We start from the raw sequence: 18,960 nt of genomic DNA, 5'->3' as shown, positions 1-18,960 counted from the left end.
ATCTAGTTGCCTAAATACACTTAACATATGATTAGGTTGTCAAAAGTGACATGTAGGTGAATAATCGACATTCCAAAAGAGGTTTTAGTCGTTCTGCAATGTTTTTCACTAAATAGCGCAGGTGATAGCAGCAGATTGCAGTTAACTTAAGTGAAAAATAATGTCTTCGAGAGTTCTACGTAAATTGCAAGGTGAAAAAGAGAAAGATCTGGTCGAAAATGAAAACACTTCCGATATAGATATCGACACTCCAGTTGGAGGTGCCCGAAGAAAACAACTTAATATAAACCGCTACGACTTGGTAAACACTTATTTTCTAACATTTATATAGTTGTTAATCTGTAATTTCTCATATAATACATATTTTTTATGGTGTCTCTGCAATGCAGTATAGTTCATGATTTTTTTCAGCTAAACCAACAATCCCATTCAGAAAGTGAAGTAAAGGAAGACGATAATGAAACTGAAGCAGCTAAATCTTGCGAGGGGGATAACGTTCACGAGTCTGTGAAAAAGAAACGCAGGAAAAGGAAGAAGAAATCGGGGAAACATTCTAGTACTCACCGAAGCAGTGAAGACAATGCCGATGTATGTAACCAATATGTTTCAATATAAAATAGTTAATTCAGTATATTTAGATTGATGAAGTGGAAAGGTCAGTGAGGGAAGTGAACAGGCTCCTTGGTGAGAATGTTTCACCTAAAGTTGCGACCCCAACAAATCAAAAAAGCCACGAAAGAAGCAGTTACAAGAAAACTATACTTTCGCTGCAACATAAACACTTGAATCCTAATAATGAGCTTAAGAGGATATTTGGTTCCAAGATTCTTCAAACCGAACAGTTTGTTATTAGTAAACTTCTACAGGGTGGCGTCTTTTATAAGAAGTGGAAGCTCCAAGGAGAACGACAGTTTGTATTGAAATGAAATTTTGGGAGTGTATGTAGCTTAATTGAAAGTATTTTATAAAAATATATGGAGCTATACAGGGTGTCCCCCAAAAAAATACACATCAAAGTTATCTTTTTTGTAATGGAATACTCCATATATTAATTTATTTTTGGATTCTAGGAAAAAAAATAAAGGTGAGTTTTATTAAGGAAGCATATGCCTAAACTGCAAGGATTTTGGCATATTTCACATTTTGTGAAAATGAACAGTAAACTTTAAATTTCAATAAGAGCTGCATATATTTTAATTTACCCTGTATAACTGGTAATGTCTACTGACTAAACAATACAAATAAAAATATCCAGGAAATACTTTGTCTGAGGGACAGGTAACCTTAATAGTATTTTGAAGAAACATGAATTTCCCATTGAATGTCGCAATAATATACCGGGTGTTCCGTTTAAAATAAAAGAGTAACTTAAAAGTGATCAATGTTCAATATTAATTTAGTCTCATCCTGTATAACTTTTCGAAGATTTAATTTGATTTAAAGTACAATGGTTATTTAAATTAAATATTAAGCTATACTGGGTAAATTTCAATTTAGGCAGCTTTTGTTAATATTTAAAATTTGTTCATTATTTTTAGAAAATGTTAAATAATATGTCAAAAACCTACACTACATTTCAGTCATATATTTCTCTAATAAAACTCACCTTTATTTTTTTCCTAGAATCACCACATACGACACGGAATATTGTAGCTAAACGATTAGATTTTTACAAATTGTAAGTTTTGGGTTAGGTTAGGTTAGAAGGACTACACAATTTTAAAAATAATTTTACAAGATACAGATATTGTCCCAAATAAGTAAAAAAATATTGTAGTTGTATTTTTTTAAATGGAACAACCTGTATATTATTCAATTTTTAGATTCTACGATTGAAATAAAGGTAAATTTGATTAAGGTTTATCACACTTAAACCTTACCGTTTTTGAAATATTTTCAATTTTGTGAAATTGCAGTAAAAAATTTAAGCCTTCATTTCTTCAAGGACATTAAAGTTTTTAATAGTAAATATTTACTGAAGATTATATTTATTAATCAGATATTGTGTTGCAATAATAAAAATTATACTACCGTATACAGAGTGTCCAAAAATTTATATTAAATAATGACTAGCTTTAAACGGCAATAACTTGTTTAATTTAAATAGAATACCCTGTATATTTTAAGAGAATCAGATGCACAATTTAATTGTCTATCAAATTGTATTATACCATTTTCTCCCTATCCCTTCAAGTTTTCGTAGGAAATGCATTTTTTATAATTTGGACCTCATTTATCACTATACCCATGGAATATTGACATTTTAGTTTAGCTAGAATACTCCGTGTCGTATGTGGTGAACAACTCTGTATAGAGTGTTCCATTACAAAAAACTTTGATGTGTAACTTTTTTTCGGGACACCCTGTAGAACTATCTATATTAATCCTATATTAATATATAAAATCCTTAAGTGACTGACTCACTGATTAATCACGATCCTGCTCAAACCACTCAACGTAAGAAGCTTATAGCCTAAGAGCTGACGACATATTTAGAGAACATATTTTAGGCAAGCTAGAATAACTTAAAATGTATAGTTTATTAACTGGTGAACCCAGAATCCTAAGTCTGGCTGGGGGGTTGGGGGTATTTCGCTACTGCGCAACCCTTAACATTTGCAAAAAAATAAATCCAAAAAACATTCTTTAGGCAACTTGAAATTTGTTTATTCTTAAATTTTAGCATCTATTTAACCTAGAAATAAGTGTGCCAGACTTTTTTTTCGGGTTTAAAGTGTAACCAGACCATTCCAAATATGTTTAATTATTATACCTAGAAAACATACTTTAGGCATTCTAAAATTTTTACAGCGTATTTATTAGATGATATTAAAAAATATGTGTTAATTGCCAGACGAATTCAATGGGATTTAATACTTGCCAGACGCGAATAAAGATTTTAAATGAGCGCGATAAGAAAGTCTTATGAGTATCTATAAGCGCGAGAAAGATAGTTTATTGAGACCCGGTCGGCAGCCGATGTCTTTAAATTTTATTATAACTTATCTATTTTTATTAGAATTATATATTTTTATAACAATTTTAATAAATACCAACATTTATTCACAACGTAAAATAAAACAACAAATTATTGAGTCTACCCCACGTCTACCCTACATCATAGTTTTACATTTTTTAAATAAAATTAGAACGACACTGATAAACTGGAATTTAAGTCGGCCATATTTGAGGCCCATCGCGGTGTACCTAAGATTTTTGATATGCTCCTTCCTTAGTCTTCTTATTCAAAGGAAAATACTAACTTACTTTCAAAAGGCTTACAAAAAATGATATTGACATAGGACTGGCCACAGATCTAATATCAGGAGTTCTTGTTAAAATAGAAAATCTTAGGGACAATTTTGAAAGTGTGTATGAGCTATCAATTTCAATTGCGAAATCTTGGAATATTGAACCTCAGTTAAAAAAGAAGAGTTCGTAGAGTCAAAGCATTTTTTGATGAAATAGCAGCTGATGAGCCCATTGAAAATCCTAAAAGTCGTTTAAATTGCACAATTTTTTATGCTTGTTTGGATATAATAATAACTCAGTTTAGAATCAGGTATGACGCATTTCAAAATATTTATTCAAAATTTAAAATTTTAAACTCACAAACATTGTTAAAATCCCAGGAATCTGATATCTTAGCTAATGCCAAAGTATTAGTAGACAAATATCCTAACGACCTAACACAAAATCTAGCATCGGAGCTAATTCAAGCAAAACATTTATTTTATGAAAAAATCAAAAATTTTCACAGTAGGTATCATATTTAAAAAAAACAAATACTGATTTGCAGTATACCTGAGATTTGCACTGTATTCCAGTTGTTTCTGGTTCTCCCTGTAACATTCGCTGAACCAGAAAGAACTTTTTCTAAGCTGAAAATAATAAAAAGTTTTGCGAGGTCTACTATGTCCTAAACTACTGTGTATCATTTGAGAATGATCGTGCAAAAGAGGTAGATTTGGACAGCCTCGTAAACAAGTTCCTTTTGTTAAGGTCGAGGAAAAAGGAATAGGGACTTTCTAATATACCATAGGGTACTTCATAAATATTTAAAATTTCTTGTTCCCTTTTTTTGTGTTTTAGTTATTAGCAAAGTTAATAGTAGTTAAATGTTGAGTTGTTTTTTTTTAACAAAACTTTGATTAATTAGAAGCATAAATGTTTGTTTTCTAGTTTAAGTATTTTAAGAGTACTATAATAATAAATAAATAAATTTTGAAACAATTATTTATCAAAATATAAAAAAATATCACATTGTGGCTAAAAAATATGTTTCAAGCAGATATCACAATAATGATGTATTTGAACGAATTTTTGAGTATACTTAGAGGGGCCCCCTAACAAAGTTTGCGGGGTTGCCACGCTACTGTAAAGATGCTCACGAAATTTCATTTCAATACAAACTGTCGTTCTCCTTGCAGCCTCCGTGTCGTATGAGAGACACCACTCTGTATAAATGTTGTATTTATATAACTTATTTTAGTAAGCGTAAGAGTAGAGGTGGATCGAGGGGTCACTTGAAAGCCACGTGGATGGTTACGTATAAAGAAAACTGGCCTCAAGTAGGTAGATCGGGTTTATCCATGTCTCTTAAGGAAAATAAGGATGGACTACAGTACTTCAGCTACGAGCACAGTCTGAGCTATAGGCAGGTGGAAAATAAGTTTTTGCAAGTAGGTTTCAATATTTCAGTTTACCTTTGGTGCAGCGGCGTGCGGTGACAATTATAGGCGGGGAAGCGAATCGGTAAAAAACCCTATTTCGAGACATTACTTTTACATTTTCTTAAAAAACTTACCTTTGAAAATTCCGAGGCCAATTCCATGGTTCGAATAAAATTCTATCGAAAAAAAAAACACAAAGTTAAATTAAACAAACAAAAACACAAAGTTGTATATATAATATAACCACTCATATTTGTCGTAAAACCCAACATGGAAATGTCTAGTGAATTTTTTTACCGACTTCTCCACTCTGGTCTCTAAATTGATAGGAACCGTTGGCCTACCAGACTTAATAATGTCACTTTTTTCTTGGAAGTTCCACTAGAGAATCCCTTTTTTAATAACACACATACAACACAAACACAGTCTAAATTATTGTCCATGCTAGCAGAAGCAGAAGATTGTCCTTCTTGACCCCCCATTACAAACGAAACAGTAAACACTAAGTTAAATCCGAAAAAAATACAATAATACCTATAAAATCGCAAGCGAACCCGTTCCGATAAATTAAAAGCCGCGGAAGGCGGCCGAAAGATCGCTGACGTGGCTAGCAACTGTGCGCGATTTTCTGCGTTCGAGGTCAATAACACCTACATGAAGGAGGCATAGGCGACCGGCGGCGATTTCCAGGCCCGCATCTATGCAGTAAAAGGCTAATTAAATTTACTACGTTTATGTAAGATTTCAAATAAATAATTTTAACAAATCAAATTAATCTTTTGGTATAAAATAACAGTGTTGTTAACGTTTAACTATTTTTTATCTTTAAAAAGTTTAGGGAAGCGGTGCTTCCCCCGCTTCCATAGACCGCACGCCGCTGCTTTGGTGTATAAAGATAATAGGAACAGAGGTTGGGGTGGGTCAAAAAAATCGATTATTTTTTTTCACGTCATACTCTGAAAAAAAAAGGTTGGTAACATAGACTTAAAATAAAATATAGACTCAGTGGCGTCGCCAGATATTTTTTTCAGGGTGGGCCAGTACTGGGACCAGGGTTTATTCGGGTGGGCCAGATAATTTACCATATCATAGTTGTTGATTATATTTACTGGACATTGCGCGGGTGGGCCACTAGTGGGTCCAAGCTAATCCAGGGTGGGCCACGGCCCGCCCGGCCCCCCTCTGGCGACGCCACTGTATAGACTACACTATTTACATCTCAACGCGGTCAAACAATCTTTTTGTACACATGTTTACTTCTGGGTACAGTCGACCGAGCCTTCCTCATCCAGCCTATGTTGTCACGTCTTTAATATTATCAATATTTTTTTTCTTGTTATACACATATATTGAGATATTAATATTACATTTTAATAAAGTAGGTTTTAATATTCCATAGATGTATTAAATAGTCCTTATTCTACTAAATTATAAGTCGGATACTGTTTAAAAAGGATAAGTTCTTTACAATATGGCAACACCGATTAGAGGCGAGGTAGCCTATTCATTCATTTATTACCTTGTAGTACGCGTCGCACGTGTGCGGTAAAGCTTTGTTGCCGCTATGTCCCCGGCTGTATTAACGCATTTTCTTAGCTTGTAGTCCTTAAGTGTATTTTATTGACTTTTTCTGTTCAAGAACTATAAAATATGGTTCGCCAGTGCCAAGTTTGCAAGAAATTTGACTTAAATAATCCATTTAAGTCTTGAAACCACTTTCGTTTCAACTTTTTCTCTTGCATTACATTATTTACTTACTTACATTGTAACAAAATCATAATTATAACCCTGTTAATAATTAATAATGTTTTTATTAAAAATATATTCCGGTGTATTCTAAAATTATCTTCAGAATCTAAAATAACATACGAGAATTTTAAAATGAGATTACATTATGAAACAATATTTTTTAATATACCGGGTCGTCCAAACCAAACCAAACATTAAGTTTTAATCAAGGAGCCTTGGAAAAATAGTTTTGATCGTCTAATGGGTTTCGTGTCTTGTCTAGGCCTGTTAAAAGATATACAAATCGTATTTTTAATCATACATATGTCAATTTTTTCAAATGGAACAAGGGTGACTTATTAGAATAAAGAATTTTTTTTTATTCTTTATTCAGTGAGAGAATATAGGTATGGCAATGGTTCAGATTTGTTTAATATAGCCCCTAGACGAGCACTAGCTGGGACGAATTTATTTTTAGGTTAAATTTATAATGCTACTAAATAATTCGAATTATTAATTCGATTGTGAAATATGAATTATTACTAATTATTCGATCGTGAAAATAATTCGATTATTCCCATCACTACTACTATGGATGCGTCATGAACATCTTCCATATCAGTGAAACGCACCAAGAAACGCACAACCTTAGGGGACATAATAAAAAATTGGATAAAGAACGCTGTAAGTGAAAAAAAAACAGTCGATTTTTTGACCCACCCTAATAGTGGTCCAGTTCTCTGTTCCTTATTGCTCTAGTCCCAAAAATTAATTTTTACGCTTGATTAGTTTTGACTCGCTTAGTGCGGTTTACTTATTACTCTTTGATTCTAGGCAGTGGAAAGTCTGAATCCTGATAATATCGTTGCTATTATTAATGATCACCCTTACCACGTGAATGCGTTGATACAACTCTCTGATTTGTGTAAGTTAAGTGAAGATTTGGCTATGGCTGCGGAGTTAATCGAGAGGGCCCTGTATTGTCTCGAGTGTGCTTTTCATCCGTTGTTCAATGCGGCCCAAGGAAATTGCAGGTTGGATTACAGGAGGCAGGAAAACAGGTAAAATATTTTTTTTTGTTTGCTCACTTATTTTTAGGGTTCCGTAACTCAAAAGGAAAAAACGGAACCCTTATATAAGATCACTTTGTTGTCCGTAGTGATGTGTAGGTACTAGGCATTTTTGATTGATAATAAATATATGTTAGGTACATTAGATAATTACAAATAAACTCTTACCAAAATAAGAAAAAACAAAGAAGAAATATAACCGAAAAAAAAAGGAAATTTGTAAAGCTACTGTCAAAGGATTAAAAATATAATCCCAATTTGAGTGAGGAATAAAGCAAAACTGATTTTATTTGAATTATAATAATAATAATAATGCCTTTATTTCCAAAAAAAAAATGAAAAAAAATAACTCAATTTTAAAGAAAAAAAAGATGATTATCTGACATGAACATTTTACTTCTTTTTCGCCAATAAGGAATATACGTAGATAAAAGCATACACGTAGATAAAGAAATTCAGCATATGGCGCGGCGTAGGTATCTCGAATAATTCAAATTATGTTACTTTTTATTGTTTAAGCTAAACTATTTCTAAAGTAAACAGATTTTAAGAAAAACGATAGAAATATATAATTATCTTACAAATGTATGTATTTTAATTTAAATTCTAAAGGTTATAACTGTATTAGAAGAATATAAACCTGAATATTATTCGCAAAAATATAAAACTTCCCAAGCAGCATTTGGACGTCGGGACAACTTTGTGTCACGCGACCAAACGTCGGGGCGCAACGTCGGCACAACCTCGTGCCAACCCTAGTCTGCACTAGTTTGGAGAATAATTTTTGGGTCGAAACGACGTTGAATACCGACGTTAACTAGAAGCCTAATTTAGTACAAACTGCAACGTTGTTTAAAATCCTAATTCACAGAAATACAAAACTAATATGGCGTCTAAGTCGCGTTTTATCCTAAATTGGGATAATTATAGTAAAAATATGATTTTTATGATTTAGTTAGAGAAATATGTCAGATGGCAGTGAAGGAAAATAAAACAAAAGTATTTAAGTGTGGAGGATGTTTGAAGATCATAATTATTGAAACACTTTAACCGACTCTGTAACTCGTTACCCAAGGCAAAAAGTTAAACGCAAACAACTTTATTGATAAATGTATTGTTTCTACTTTGAAAAATACTAATGGGTATAAAAATAAATAAAATGAGTATATCGAAAATAAGTTAACAATACATTTTTAGGGCAAGAACATGGGCAATTGCAGCTAATGGAGAAGACTTGATTGAAGATATAAATAAGGCCCACAAGTACAGGTTGTGTTCTGTTCACTTTGAATTTAAAATGTTTACCAATTCACTTTGTAACCGTATAAAATACAATGCGGTACCTACTTTGTTTCCTGCCATGAAAAAAATAGAAGTTTCTCAAAAAAATTGTGGATTTATTAATTTGTGAAATTTGAATATTAATAAAATTTGCTACGCCCCTTGATGGGCATAATTTGTACGTAGCCTCTTTATATTGTTCAATAAATATTTTATTGGTATTTTTTTAATTCTTGTTTGTAACTCCTGGCATGTTTTTGTTAGTTGCATGTTTTTTAATTTTAATTGTCTATTCTCTACAGTGAAATATTTAATTGATCTTTTCATTTTTAATTTTCGAGAAGTATGCGCGGTTAACGATTCATTTGTTTGGACAAAAGTATTGCAAATAAAATTCAGTTTCAGTCAATTACAGTATTTTTTTAATACGACCCTGTCGTATTTTCTGAGAAATTTTTTAATACGTTTTAATCCGGCCCTGACTAGGAAACGATAATGGCGCCGACAAGGTCAAATTTTATAGGAATTTTAAACAATGGAATCTGAGTAGAGTTGGCGTGCCGATTGTTTTATGTGCCGTGCTACAAGTGTAGGGAAACATCTGAAAACTACACATTTGTAATTAAATCACAAAAAATATCGTCTTTATTCGGAACTATGGAACTCTCGGTGGGCGAATACGACTCGCACTTTTTTTATAAGTATATTGCTCTTCTATTACACAAAATTAATTTTTCCAGAGCCTTATACGTAACGGTCTTCAAACACCTAATGTTCCTGGGAGGAAGAGCTTGTTCCAGGACGTCGCTAGAATTTTGTAAGCTATTGCTGTCGCTGGATCCGGACACAGATCCCGTCGCTATAAAGCTAGCTATAGACTTTTACGCTTTGCGGGCGAAAGAGTACCAGTGGCTGATCGATTTCATAACTGAATTGGATGCGACATATAACTTGATGCAACTCCCCAATTTTTCCTATAATGTTCCACTTGCCTATTTTAACATTGGGAACACGGAAAAAGCCGACAGTTTGATTCAAGTAAGTATATAATTCCTTCAAAAAATACTTCAGGGTATTTCGCCACTAGAATAAGTAGATATACGAGGCATGTTTTTTAAGTAAGTACCGTTTTGCGATTCCGCCGCCGCAGCGCTTCGGTCGGCGTTCCGCGCATGCGCGCTGGTTACCTGCATCTCTTGTCTATGCACAGACGCCAGTACAGTCTGATTTTTCATTGTATACGTTGTTTATTGAGTGTTTAAGATGCCTCCGACAATCGTGAGCCCCGCCGATTGTGAAGTACGGGCTGTCATACGATTTCTTAGTGCTAAAGGCGTAAAACCGATCGATATTCATCGTGAGATCTGTGAAGTTTACGGACAAACCATTATGAGTGATGGAATGGTAAGGAAAAGGGTGAGAGCATTTAAAGATGGCCGCACAAATGTGCATGATGAAGAACGGAGTGGGCGTCCTTCGGTCGTTAATGAAGATTCGGTGCAGAAAGTGGACAAAGAGGTGAAAGAAAACAGACGCTTTACAATTTCATCATTGTGCGACTACTTTCCTCAATGTTCTCGTAGTGTTTTGTATCGCATTGTGACCGAGAACTTGAATTACCGGAAATTGTGTTCACGTTGGGTTCCGAAAATGTTGATGGATTTGCACAAAACCCAACGTTTAGGCAGTGCATTGACTTTCCTTGAGCAGTACCACAATGAAGGTGAAGATTTTTTAGACAAAATTGTTACTGGTGACGAAACATGGGTGGCCTACGAAACACCAGAATCGAAACAACAGTCCATGGAATGGCGACATTCATCATCACCCAAAACAGTGAAGTTTAAGCAAACAATTTCTGCCCGGAGAATCATGTGCAGTTTTTTGGGACAGAAAAGGAGTATTGCTAGTGGAGTTTCTGCCTCGTAATGAGACAATCAAGGCAGCATCTTATTGTGAGACATTGAACAATCTGCGCCGTGCAATCCAAAACAAAAGACGTGGCAAGTTGAGTAAGGGTATTGTTTTGCTGCATGATAATGCCCGTCCACATGTGGCTAATCGGACCAAAGATCTCATCAAATCTTTTAAATGGGAAACTCTGATCATCCTCCATACAGCCTGATCTGCCGCCCAGTGACCACCATTTATTCCTGCACTTGAAGAAACACCTGGGCGGTCAGCGTCTTCAAGACGATAACGAAGTCAAAACAGTTGTGATACAGTGGTTAACCAGTCAGGCGGCAGAATTTTATGAGGAGGGTATTGAAAAACTGGTACCACGTTATGACAAGTGCCTCAATATTCACGGAAATTATGTAGAAAAGTAGATTAAGGTACAGGCTTTCATGTAAAAATAAAATTATTGCGATATCTTTGCACGTTTTTTTTAATTCCAAACCGGTACTTACTTAAAAAACATGCCTCGTAGATCATAACAAGTAAACTTTTAGTCACGTGATTAAGCTTGACCGGCACGGCGCACAGAGGGGATTTTTTCCAAATTCGTGGCCAAAATGATTTTTGTAGCATAAACTTACTATTTCTTTTCGAAACTAGTATTTACGTTAAAAGTGAGTCATATTTACTAAGAAAATATCTATTATACTTTGATGCTATACAGGGTGACGAAAAATTGCAAAGTTCGAAACAGAGGTAATATTAATTATTAGAAGAAAATATTCAGTAGTTTTCATCTTTAAACATGTATTTTTTGCAAATTGTTCTTATGTTTTTCATTTTCATTACATATAAATTTTAAGGGAGTGTACAACCCCTAAAATATGTTTTATTTTAAAAATTGGTTAATTTTGCAGAAAAACGGTTGAACACGTATTTTCTATCGCTTTTCACCAAAATCAATAGTTTTTTAAATAAAAAATATTTAAGGTTGTTGTTCATCCCTTAAAATTTGAGTTTTGAAAAATCCCTACTTATTGAACCTCTACACCTAACAATCTATACGTAAGCCAAAATTCAGCTTTTTACTCCCATTGGTTTCAGCTTGATGAAAAGGGGGTTGTATTCGCCCCCTATGGGACAATCGTTGTGGAAAAAAATATCTTCGTATGTCAAAAATAAAAATAAAAATACGTGTTCAAGCATTTTGTCGCGAAACCAGTGGTTTCTTAAATAAAAAACATTTCAATATTGAAAGGGTAGTTACAACCCCTTTAAATTCAAGTTTTATAAAATTCTTTCTTATTGCTCGCCTACTTTGTATAAGAAACCTTTGTGCAAAATTTCGAGTCTCTAGACCCAGAGGTTTAAGCTGTGCATTGATATGTGCCTATATCCGTCACTTACAGTCACTTTCACAGACATTTTTTTAAGTGTCCGTTAACTAAAGGACAATTAAATTTAAAGGTGCCATTTATTTGACGTGACGTACAGGTCATGAGTCAGTGTTAAAATGGCACTTAAAAGACCCTTAACCTAACGGTCTCTTAAAAAAAATGTTGATGCAAGTGGCTGTTAGTGAGACAGTCTATTCTATTATATAAGTAGATTTCACATTACGTTTAGAGCCAAAAATCTGTTATTTTGAACAGATTAGCAAAAACTAGCAGTCACTTTTAACACAGTTAATAAGATTAAGCATTGATAAATAAGACAGTGAAAAGCATTGAGCTTAATACGCATTAATAGGGTACCAAATGCTTAACCGAATGAACGCTTAATTTTTCTTTTTCATTTTGAACAATAGAAAACAAAACCAATAAAAGTTTATATATGCATTTTTAAAATACTACTAAGTAAAATATTATATTATTCTACATACATGAAGGTACACAATCCATGTTTCACTTTTCGCAAAAAATTATTGGAAACACAATAAAACCAAACGTTATTAGTAACGAAAATTTAAGTAATGACAGCCAGCATAACATTTTGTCTTGCCAAAGCTAACTTTGGATCAACGTAACTAGAGAATACGGTAAAAATTTATAATAATTTTTTTTTAGCTTAATAGATAGATATGTTGCCTATCGTTTCAAATATTAATGATGAGAATATTGCTCATTTCAGAATTTTAAATTTTGGCCACGAATTTGGAAAAAATCCCCTCTGTGCGGCGTTGCCGACTTTTGCATATTTTCTTTTAATCAAAATATTTTAGGAAACAAAAATGAATTAATTATAAATATACTAAGGGCTGGCAAAGGTCAGGATTTCCGCATGTAAGAATAGTACAATGCGTTTATAATGTACTGAACAAGGAGAGAACAGTAAAAACGTTGCCAAACGTATGAAACAAAGCGAGAAACTGTGCACATTGCTAAGAGACGTGGAAGGGGATATAGCAGATTCGTCGCGATCGCCCAGTCAACCCAATCAGTACCATATCAGTACTTCAAATTTTTACTTACGTACATCATGCGTTCAGCTTCACGATTTAATTACGTCTCGTGATGCTTTATTTGTTTATTTATTAACGAGTCGTTGTAATTTTCCCTATAGCTTGTAAATTATTAACGGCAAGTTAGAAACACTTGCACTTTTGGTAAAAATAAGTGGAATTGAGTTGGTGTTTGACAGTGGTCGCGCTATTGGAACTCGGAATTCAAAAATCGATATCTCGAAATCCATCAGGAACAATTGATTGTATTTTTTTTCAGTAACTTTCTTAATATTTCTGCTATATTTTCTTCGTAGACAGTATGTGAAAATCTTTATAAATAAAAAAGTTACATGATTGCTGAAAATTGCAATGCACTAAAAGTAAATGGATGTTTTTTTTCAATTTTAAATGAAAAAAAAAACAAACCTATCGAATTTTTCTTATTTAAACATCTTGTAAAAGATCCGAACAAAATAAAAAAAAATCAATATCAAAAGTGGCTCTTGAGTTATCGCGTGTTATGTGTTAAAAAATTGAGTTTTTAAATTATCGCGATTTCTGACGTTTTCTCGTTATAAAAAAATGGACACCCTAACGATATCTTTATGCTGGAAGTACACACTCGCCGAGGTAACCCGAGGCGCGACAAAAAAGGACGGTTCTAGCCAATACCAATGCCCATATCGGTAATTTTTTGTCGCGCCTCGGGTCGCCTCGGCTAATTTTATTTATCTAGTTATCTCTTGAAAAAGTCTTTTAAAAATAAGCGGTTTGCGATCGTGATTATACTTTACATGATAGGGAAAGGCGTACCGGCAACGCCGCAACAGCACACCGTCGCATTTCTCTCACTTCGACTTAATAAGATCCCTATGCGATTTACTTCTACACATGTAAATACCGACCCAAAAGTAAGAGTTGCCAGCACGGTATGTAATGTTTGTACAACTTTTAAGGGGGGTTTACACCAGTGGCGGCCCGTCAGGGTAGGCAAGGTAGGCGGCGCCTACCTTAAGATTTTGGCAGAATTTAAGCGATTTATTACATTACATTATTTACTATACTCTGTTTTTTTTCTGAGGTAAGATTTCGACAGACGATGACAGAAGAAAAGTAGATGACGTCCCATACCAATCTATTTATTTTACTAAAAAAAGTTTCTAATAATTTTTAAGTTATCTATGGATAGGTTTAAATATAAATCCGTCACGCGTCGTGTCTTGTTGTTTTTAACCAGTTTTATTGGTTTATTTAAAAAATGACAGATCGTATTTCAATTTTATTGGTTTGACGGAACGATGAACGACAAACGAACGCCGATGCGTATGAACTCGCGTTTAGATTTTTGTCATTTTTGACGCTTGTCAAAGTCTTGCCAAATTATAGGTTATAATTTTTTGTCAACTTTTGTTAAATACCCTGCGTTTTGGAAGATGATGCATTTTAATTCGTATTATTACGTGTGTTTTGTGTCTTTTGAAGTCAAGTGGAGGAAAAATCGAGTGAAAATTAACTGTAGACTCAGAGCACAGTTTATGGTTAATACTCGCTGCCCAGGCAGAAAGTCTTATACACCAATGAAGTTGCCATCGATAAAGTTTGTATACCATTTCGTCGTAGATAAGTGCATCTCGTATATGGTAGAAGGATCAAACTAAACACATACTAAAAACTGGAGTAGCTGTAAAATATCGACATCACACGATAGGTAAATAATGGATTTTAGTACTGCAGAAAAATAATGTCAAAAGGTACTGGTTTAAAAAAATGAAGATTAAAGTTAATTAATCAACCTTTAAGGTATAAAATTTGATAGGTGTTATTATTAATAAAATAGTTTGTTTTATTTACCTATGTTGTTTTATTTATTCCTGTGGAATATTACAAATTTGTATATGTACATAAGTTATATTGATAAATATAATCATAAATGCGGGTAGTTTCATAAAGCTTGAAAGTAAATAATAGTTCTTTTTTATATTTTTTTTTGGTATGTAGTGTCTTGTTCTTGTTTGTTTTGTATTAACACATACCGTTTTTATTAAATAAAATAACTCAATTACATTTTTTCAGTTTTATACAGTTTTTTTCACAATATTTTGAAGTAATCACTTGTCATCTTGTCAATCAAATTTTAAATATATCCTGCTATGCGTTCCAGTTGTACCAACTTATTTCTTTGTAAAATAAAATAAACTACTTTGAAATTAAAATGACAGACACATATATCACTGTCAAGGATCTTCTCGTTGGACAGACTATATTAATGTTGCCAATACATAAAAATACTGTTAATACACGAAAGTGTGTTTTAATAATCAATATTATTTTAATATTTGTGGTCTTGTATATTAACATATTCACTACCGCTGGCGTACGCTGACCGCTGACTGTGCCGCTGCGTAAATGAAAAAAAATAATAATTTTGACCGGTGGAGTGCTTTTGTTCGGCAATTTCTACATCGCCTACTATCAGAGTCGATGCAGGACGTACGGCAGTCTTCTGTCTCTGTCTAACTCATCGTGCGGTAGCGACGCAGCGTAAGTCGGAGTTGTATCACATTACGGCGGGGCTTAGGCGAAATATACGGTCGCCTTCGCATGAAGTCGTGGAGGTTCGGTAGGCTTAGATGTTAAGGGGATATTCCGGATATTTCATAAGGGGGTATATCACATTTCGTTAAGGGGATATTTCATATGATTCATTATACGTAGCATTTAAAACTTTTATATAAAAATTCAAAAAACGTTTAAAGCAAATTGGAAACATTTTTCGGGCTTGTTTGAAATTATTAAAAATGATATAACCGGTTGTATTTCAGAACACGCCACAGAAATAAAAGAATCCGAAATAAAAAAGCGCGTTATTTTATTCATTGCAAGAAGACGATACAACAGATATTACAGAAAAGTCTCTGTGTTATTTCAATTCGATATGTTAATAAAAGCGGCTAAGTCAAATATCTTTGCGAATTTTATTTTATGAAATATTAGATAACGTTGTTGTACATTCAGAAATAAGGTTTGCAGATAGGGACTCGTATGTCTCAATTATTTTTATTTATCTCTTGCGGATCCGAAATTTAAAGAATCCTATAAAAAATTTCCAACGCATTTAACATCTGATTTAACAAACTTGTTATATTGATACATTTCCAACTTCCAACGCATTTAATAGTGATTTAACAAACAAAAAATATTATTGAGCAACATAAATTAATGGATAAATTGCAGGTATTAATAATAGATATGCCAATTTAGAGCATAAAATAATTTAAGGAGAATAATCCTGGAAATATATTTCCAGAGGCTTTCAAATTGTTTGTTTTGTTTGTTACTACACCATTTACAAGTACTTGGGTTGAGAGACATTTTTCATGTTTGAAATGCATTAAAATTTATAGTAGAGATTCCATGAAAAATAAACGTTTACCGTCACTTGCCTTTCTTTCAATCAGCTCTTCAAAAATCTGATGATTTTACTGATATAATAATAAATAACTTTTCTTTATTAAGAGACCGACTCATCAATTTAATATATAAAAAATAATTATTCTTTCTCTCAATACTACCAATTTTTAAGTAGACTAAAATTTTGTCGCAACTAAAATTTTGTCGCCTACCCAGTCACAAGTGTCACGAGCCGCCACTGGTTTACACTTTCAGTAATCTGTGCAAACAGGTTTGGAAAGCCATTTTGTACAAAATTCGTGCAGATTTGTAAATTAACGTGTATTCGCTTACACTTACAGTCATATGAATAATTATGAAGAAAAACTATGACGGAAAGAAAAGAATTCGCCTAAATATTTTTTCCTGTTAAGAATGTGAGTGTGTGTTTTTTGATTTTTTTTATTATAGGAAGCACTGTTAATGTTCCCAAGCGTTCTAATGCCACTACTAGAACAGTGTTCAGTGCAGATAGACAGCAGGGTATCAAGTCATCCGTTTTTCGCAAAACTAAATGAAAAAGAGTAAACATTATCCAACTAGATTTTTTTAATGTTATTCTACGATAATCTTTATTTTTATAGTACGCCTTCATCATTGGGCCAATTGGTTCTGTTATATGTCAGTCGAAATTACCATTTGTGGAAAGATTCCGATTTGATGGCATGGTTAGAAAGAAACGTACATGAAGTGTTAAACAGGGTGGACAAAAATAGTGCTTTGGCAGAAGAATATAAAGAGAAGAGACTAAGGAGGTAAGTGTGGCTACAGGGTTACCAAATGAAAGTCTCTAGGTAATAGAGAGTACCAAATATTGTAATCGCAAAACATTTTCCGATACACGTCATCAATCATATCGACATTGACACTAAAGTCTATAAACCTGACTAAATAAAATTTTGGCAAAAAATGTTTAAATTTGTTGTATAATTCAAGATACCAAGCAGCTCTTCATTTTACTTTATAGAGCAAATGATTGTAACAGATATTTTATTTAGATTAAAGCTGCAAAAATTAGTTTAAACCGAATTTTATTATTTCTCTGTTGGTCACATTGCGCCGTGTTTATCAATGTTGTCCTTTCTTATTTGACAATTATCCTAATGTCAGTCATTATTTTGTATAATATCGTGTTGTTGTGGAATCTTTGTGAGCAGTTCTCGTTTTCTTGCCTATTTTCGTAGTTTTTTTTTAAATCGCACTTTTAAGCGCAAACAGTCCTTTTAAGAACTAAATTTTCGAGTTTTTGTATTGCATTTCTTGAAATTGTGTGTTGAAAATATGCCGAAGCATTTAAACAGTCGAAGCAAAGAGCTTGTAGCTTTCCTGATAAACAATTTAGACGATAACGCGATGATAAAGGTACTTTATTACCCTTGACTGCAGTCAGAGAAGTAAGTTTGATTGATAAGCACATTATACCATTTTCAAAGTTAGTTTTTATTAAATTCTGTGATTATTAGTTTGTGCATTAATAGCACCCTCTTACTTATTACACAGATTATACAGATTATAAACTTTGTTTCTTCTTTATTGTTATTCATGGTTCCAATTTTCGGAATCGGGCACTAGTTAGGTTACTAGTTTGCGCACGTAGCACGCCCACTTATGGCCTCTGAAATTGCGCACAGCGCCTGACCGGCACAGTTATTAGAGAGATATCGGAAAACCGAATAGCGTCATGCAGTATTTACGCGTACCTTATCATGGTTACGATATGCGCGTGTCAATAGAGACTTGTTAAGCTCCTTATTCGATCAGCTTTATACGTTATCCGTTATATAGAGCATGGGCATTGATACAAAAATTAGGGATTACTCTATTAGTGGATAGCGTTCGCCGCTATTTAGGTTCACATAAACGGTACGCTATTACGGGATACACTTTAGCATGGTTGTCAAATGTAATACTTATTTGGGTTAATCAAAGAAGAAAGAAAAAAGAAAACTGCTGCAAAAGGGTTACAAATAATACGTAAAATAGTTCCTAAAAATATATTTTTTGTAGTCTTCTTTTGTCCTTCAAAATATAACCAACATGTTTGAGCGACAAAAATTGGCAACTCCAAGATGTAGTGTCCAAGTTGATGGTTGACATTTGACGTCTTGACATTTGCAAAATTTGATTTGAAAAACAAAACTCAATTTCTGAGGTTATTTGGCAACGTTAACGTTTGACAGATGACGTGTTAAATAAACGGTTCAAAATCTAAAATGACAATACCTGGCCAACAAATTTTGTCGATTATTTTTCACAAACTGCGCACAATCAGTATAACGTTTAGCGTTTTACGTCATTTGCCAAATAGGCGACCTAAAAACTCTCTAATTTTTAACGCAACACCCGCTAATAACGTTACCGCCTGACGTAATATGCGGATCAATTACACCAAGCGCTATTTCTAAATAACGTTTAA

The 18,960-nt window shown here is 33.4% G+C and overlaps 1 protein-coding gene across 1 annotated transcript in view; it reads left to right on the top strand.

The window, feature by feature from the left end:
- The first annotated feature begins 44 nt into the window (after window positions 1-44).
- Window positions 45-18,960, top strand: part of LOC115890020 (transcription factor 25) — a 32,242-nt gene continuing 13,326 nt past the window's right edge. The window contains exons 1-8 of the mRNA XM_030910122.1: window positions 45-301; window positions 412-588; window positions 639-841; window positions 4,493-4,682; window positions 7,236-7,462; window positions 9,493-9,790; window positions 16,956-17,068; window positions 17,129-17,299. Of these exons, the coding sequence (XP_030765982.1) occupies window positions 161-301; window positions 412-588; window positions 639-841; window positions 4,493-4,682; window positions 7,236-7,462; window positions 9,493-9,790; window positions 16,956-17,068; window positions 17,129-17,299 (1,520 nt within the window). The 5' untranslated portion in view covers window positions 45-160. The remainder of the gene's footprint in view (window positions 302-411; window positions 589-638; window positions 842-4,492; window positions 4,683-7,235; window positions 7,463-9,492; window positions 9,791-16,955; window positions 17,069-17,128; window positions 17,300-18,960) is intronic.

Source organism: Sitophilus oryzae, unplaced genomic scaffold, assembly GCF_002938485.1.
Source record: "Sitophilus oryzae breed Bouriz unplaced genomic scaffold, Soryzae_2.0 scaffold_85_pilon_pilon, whole genome shotgun sequence".
Lineage (NCBI taxonomy): Eukaryota > Metazoa > Arthropoda > Insecta > Coleoptera > Curculionidae > Sitophilus > Sitophilus oryzae.
Note: the sequence above shows the minus strand (reverse complement) of the source record. Positions and strands in the feature narration are given on the sequence as shown.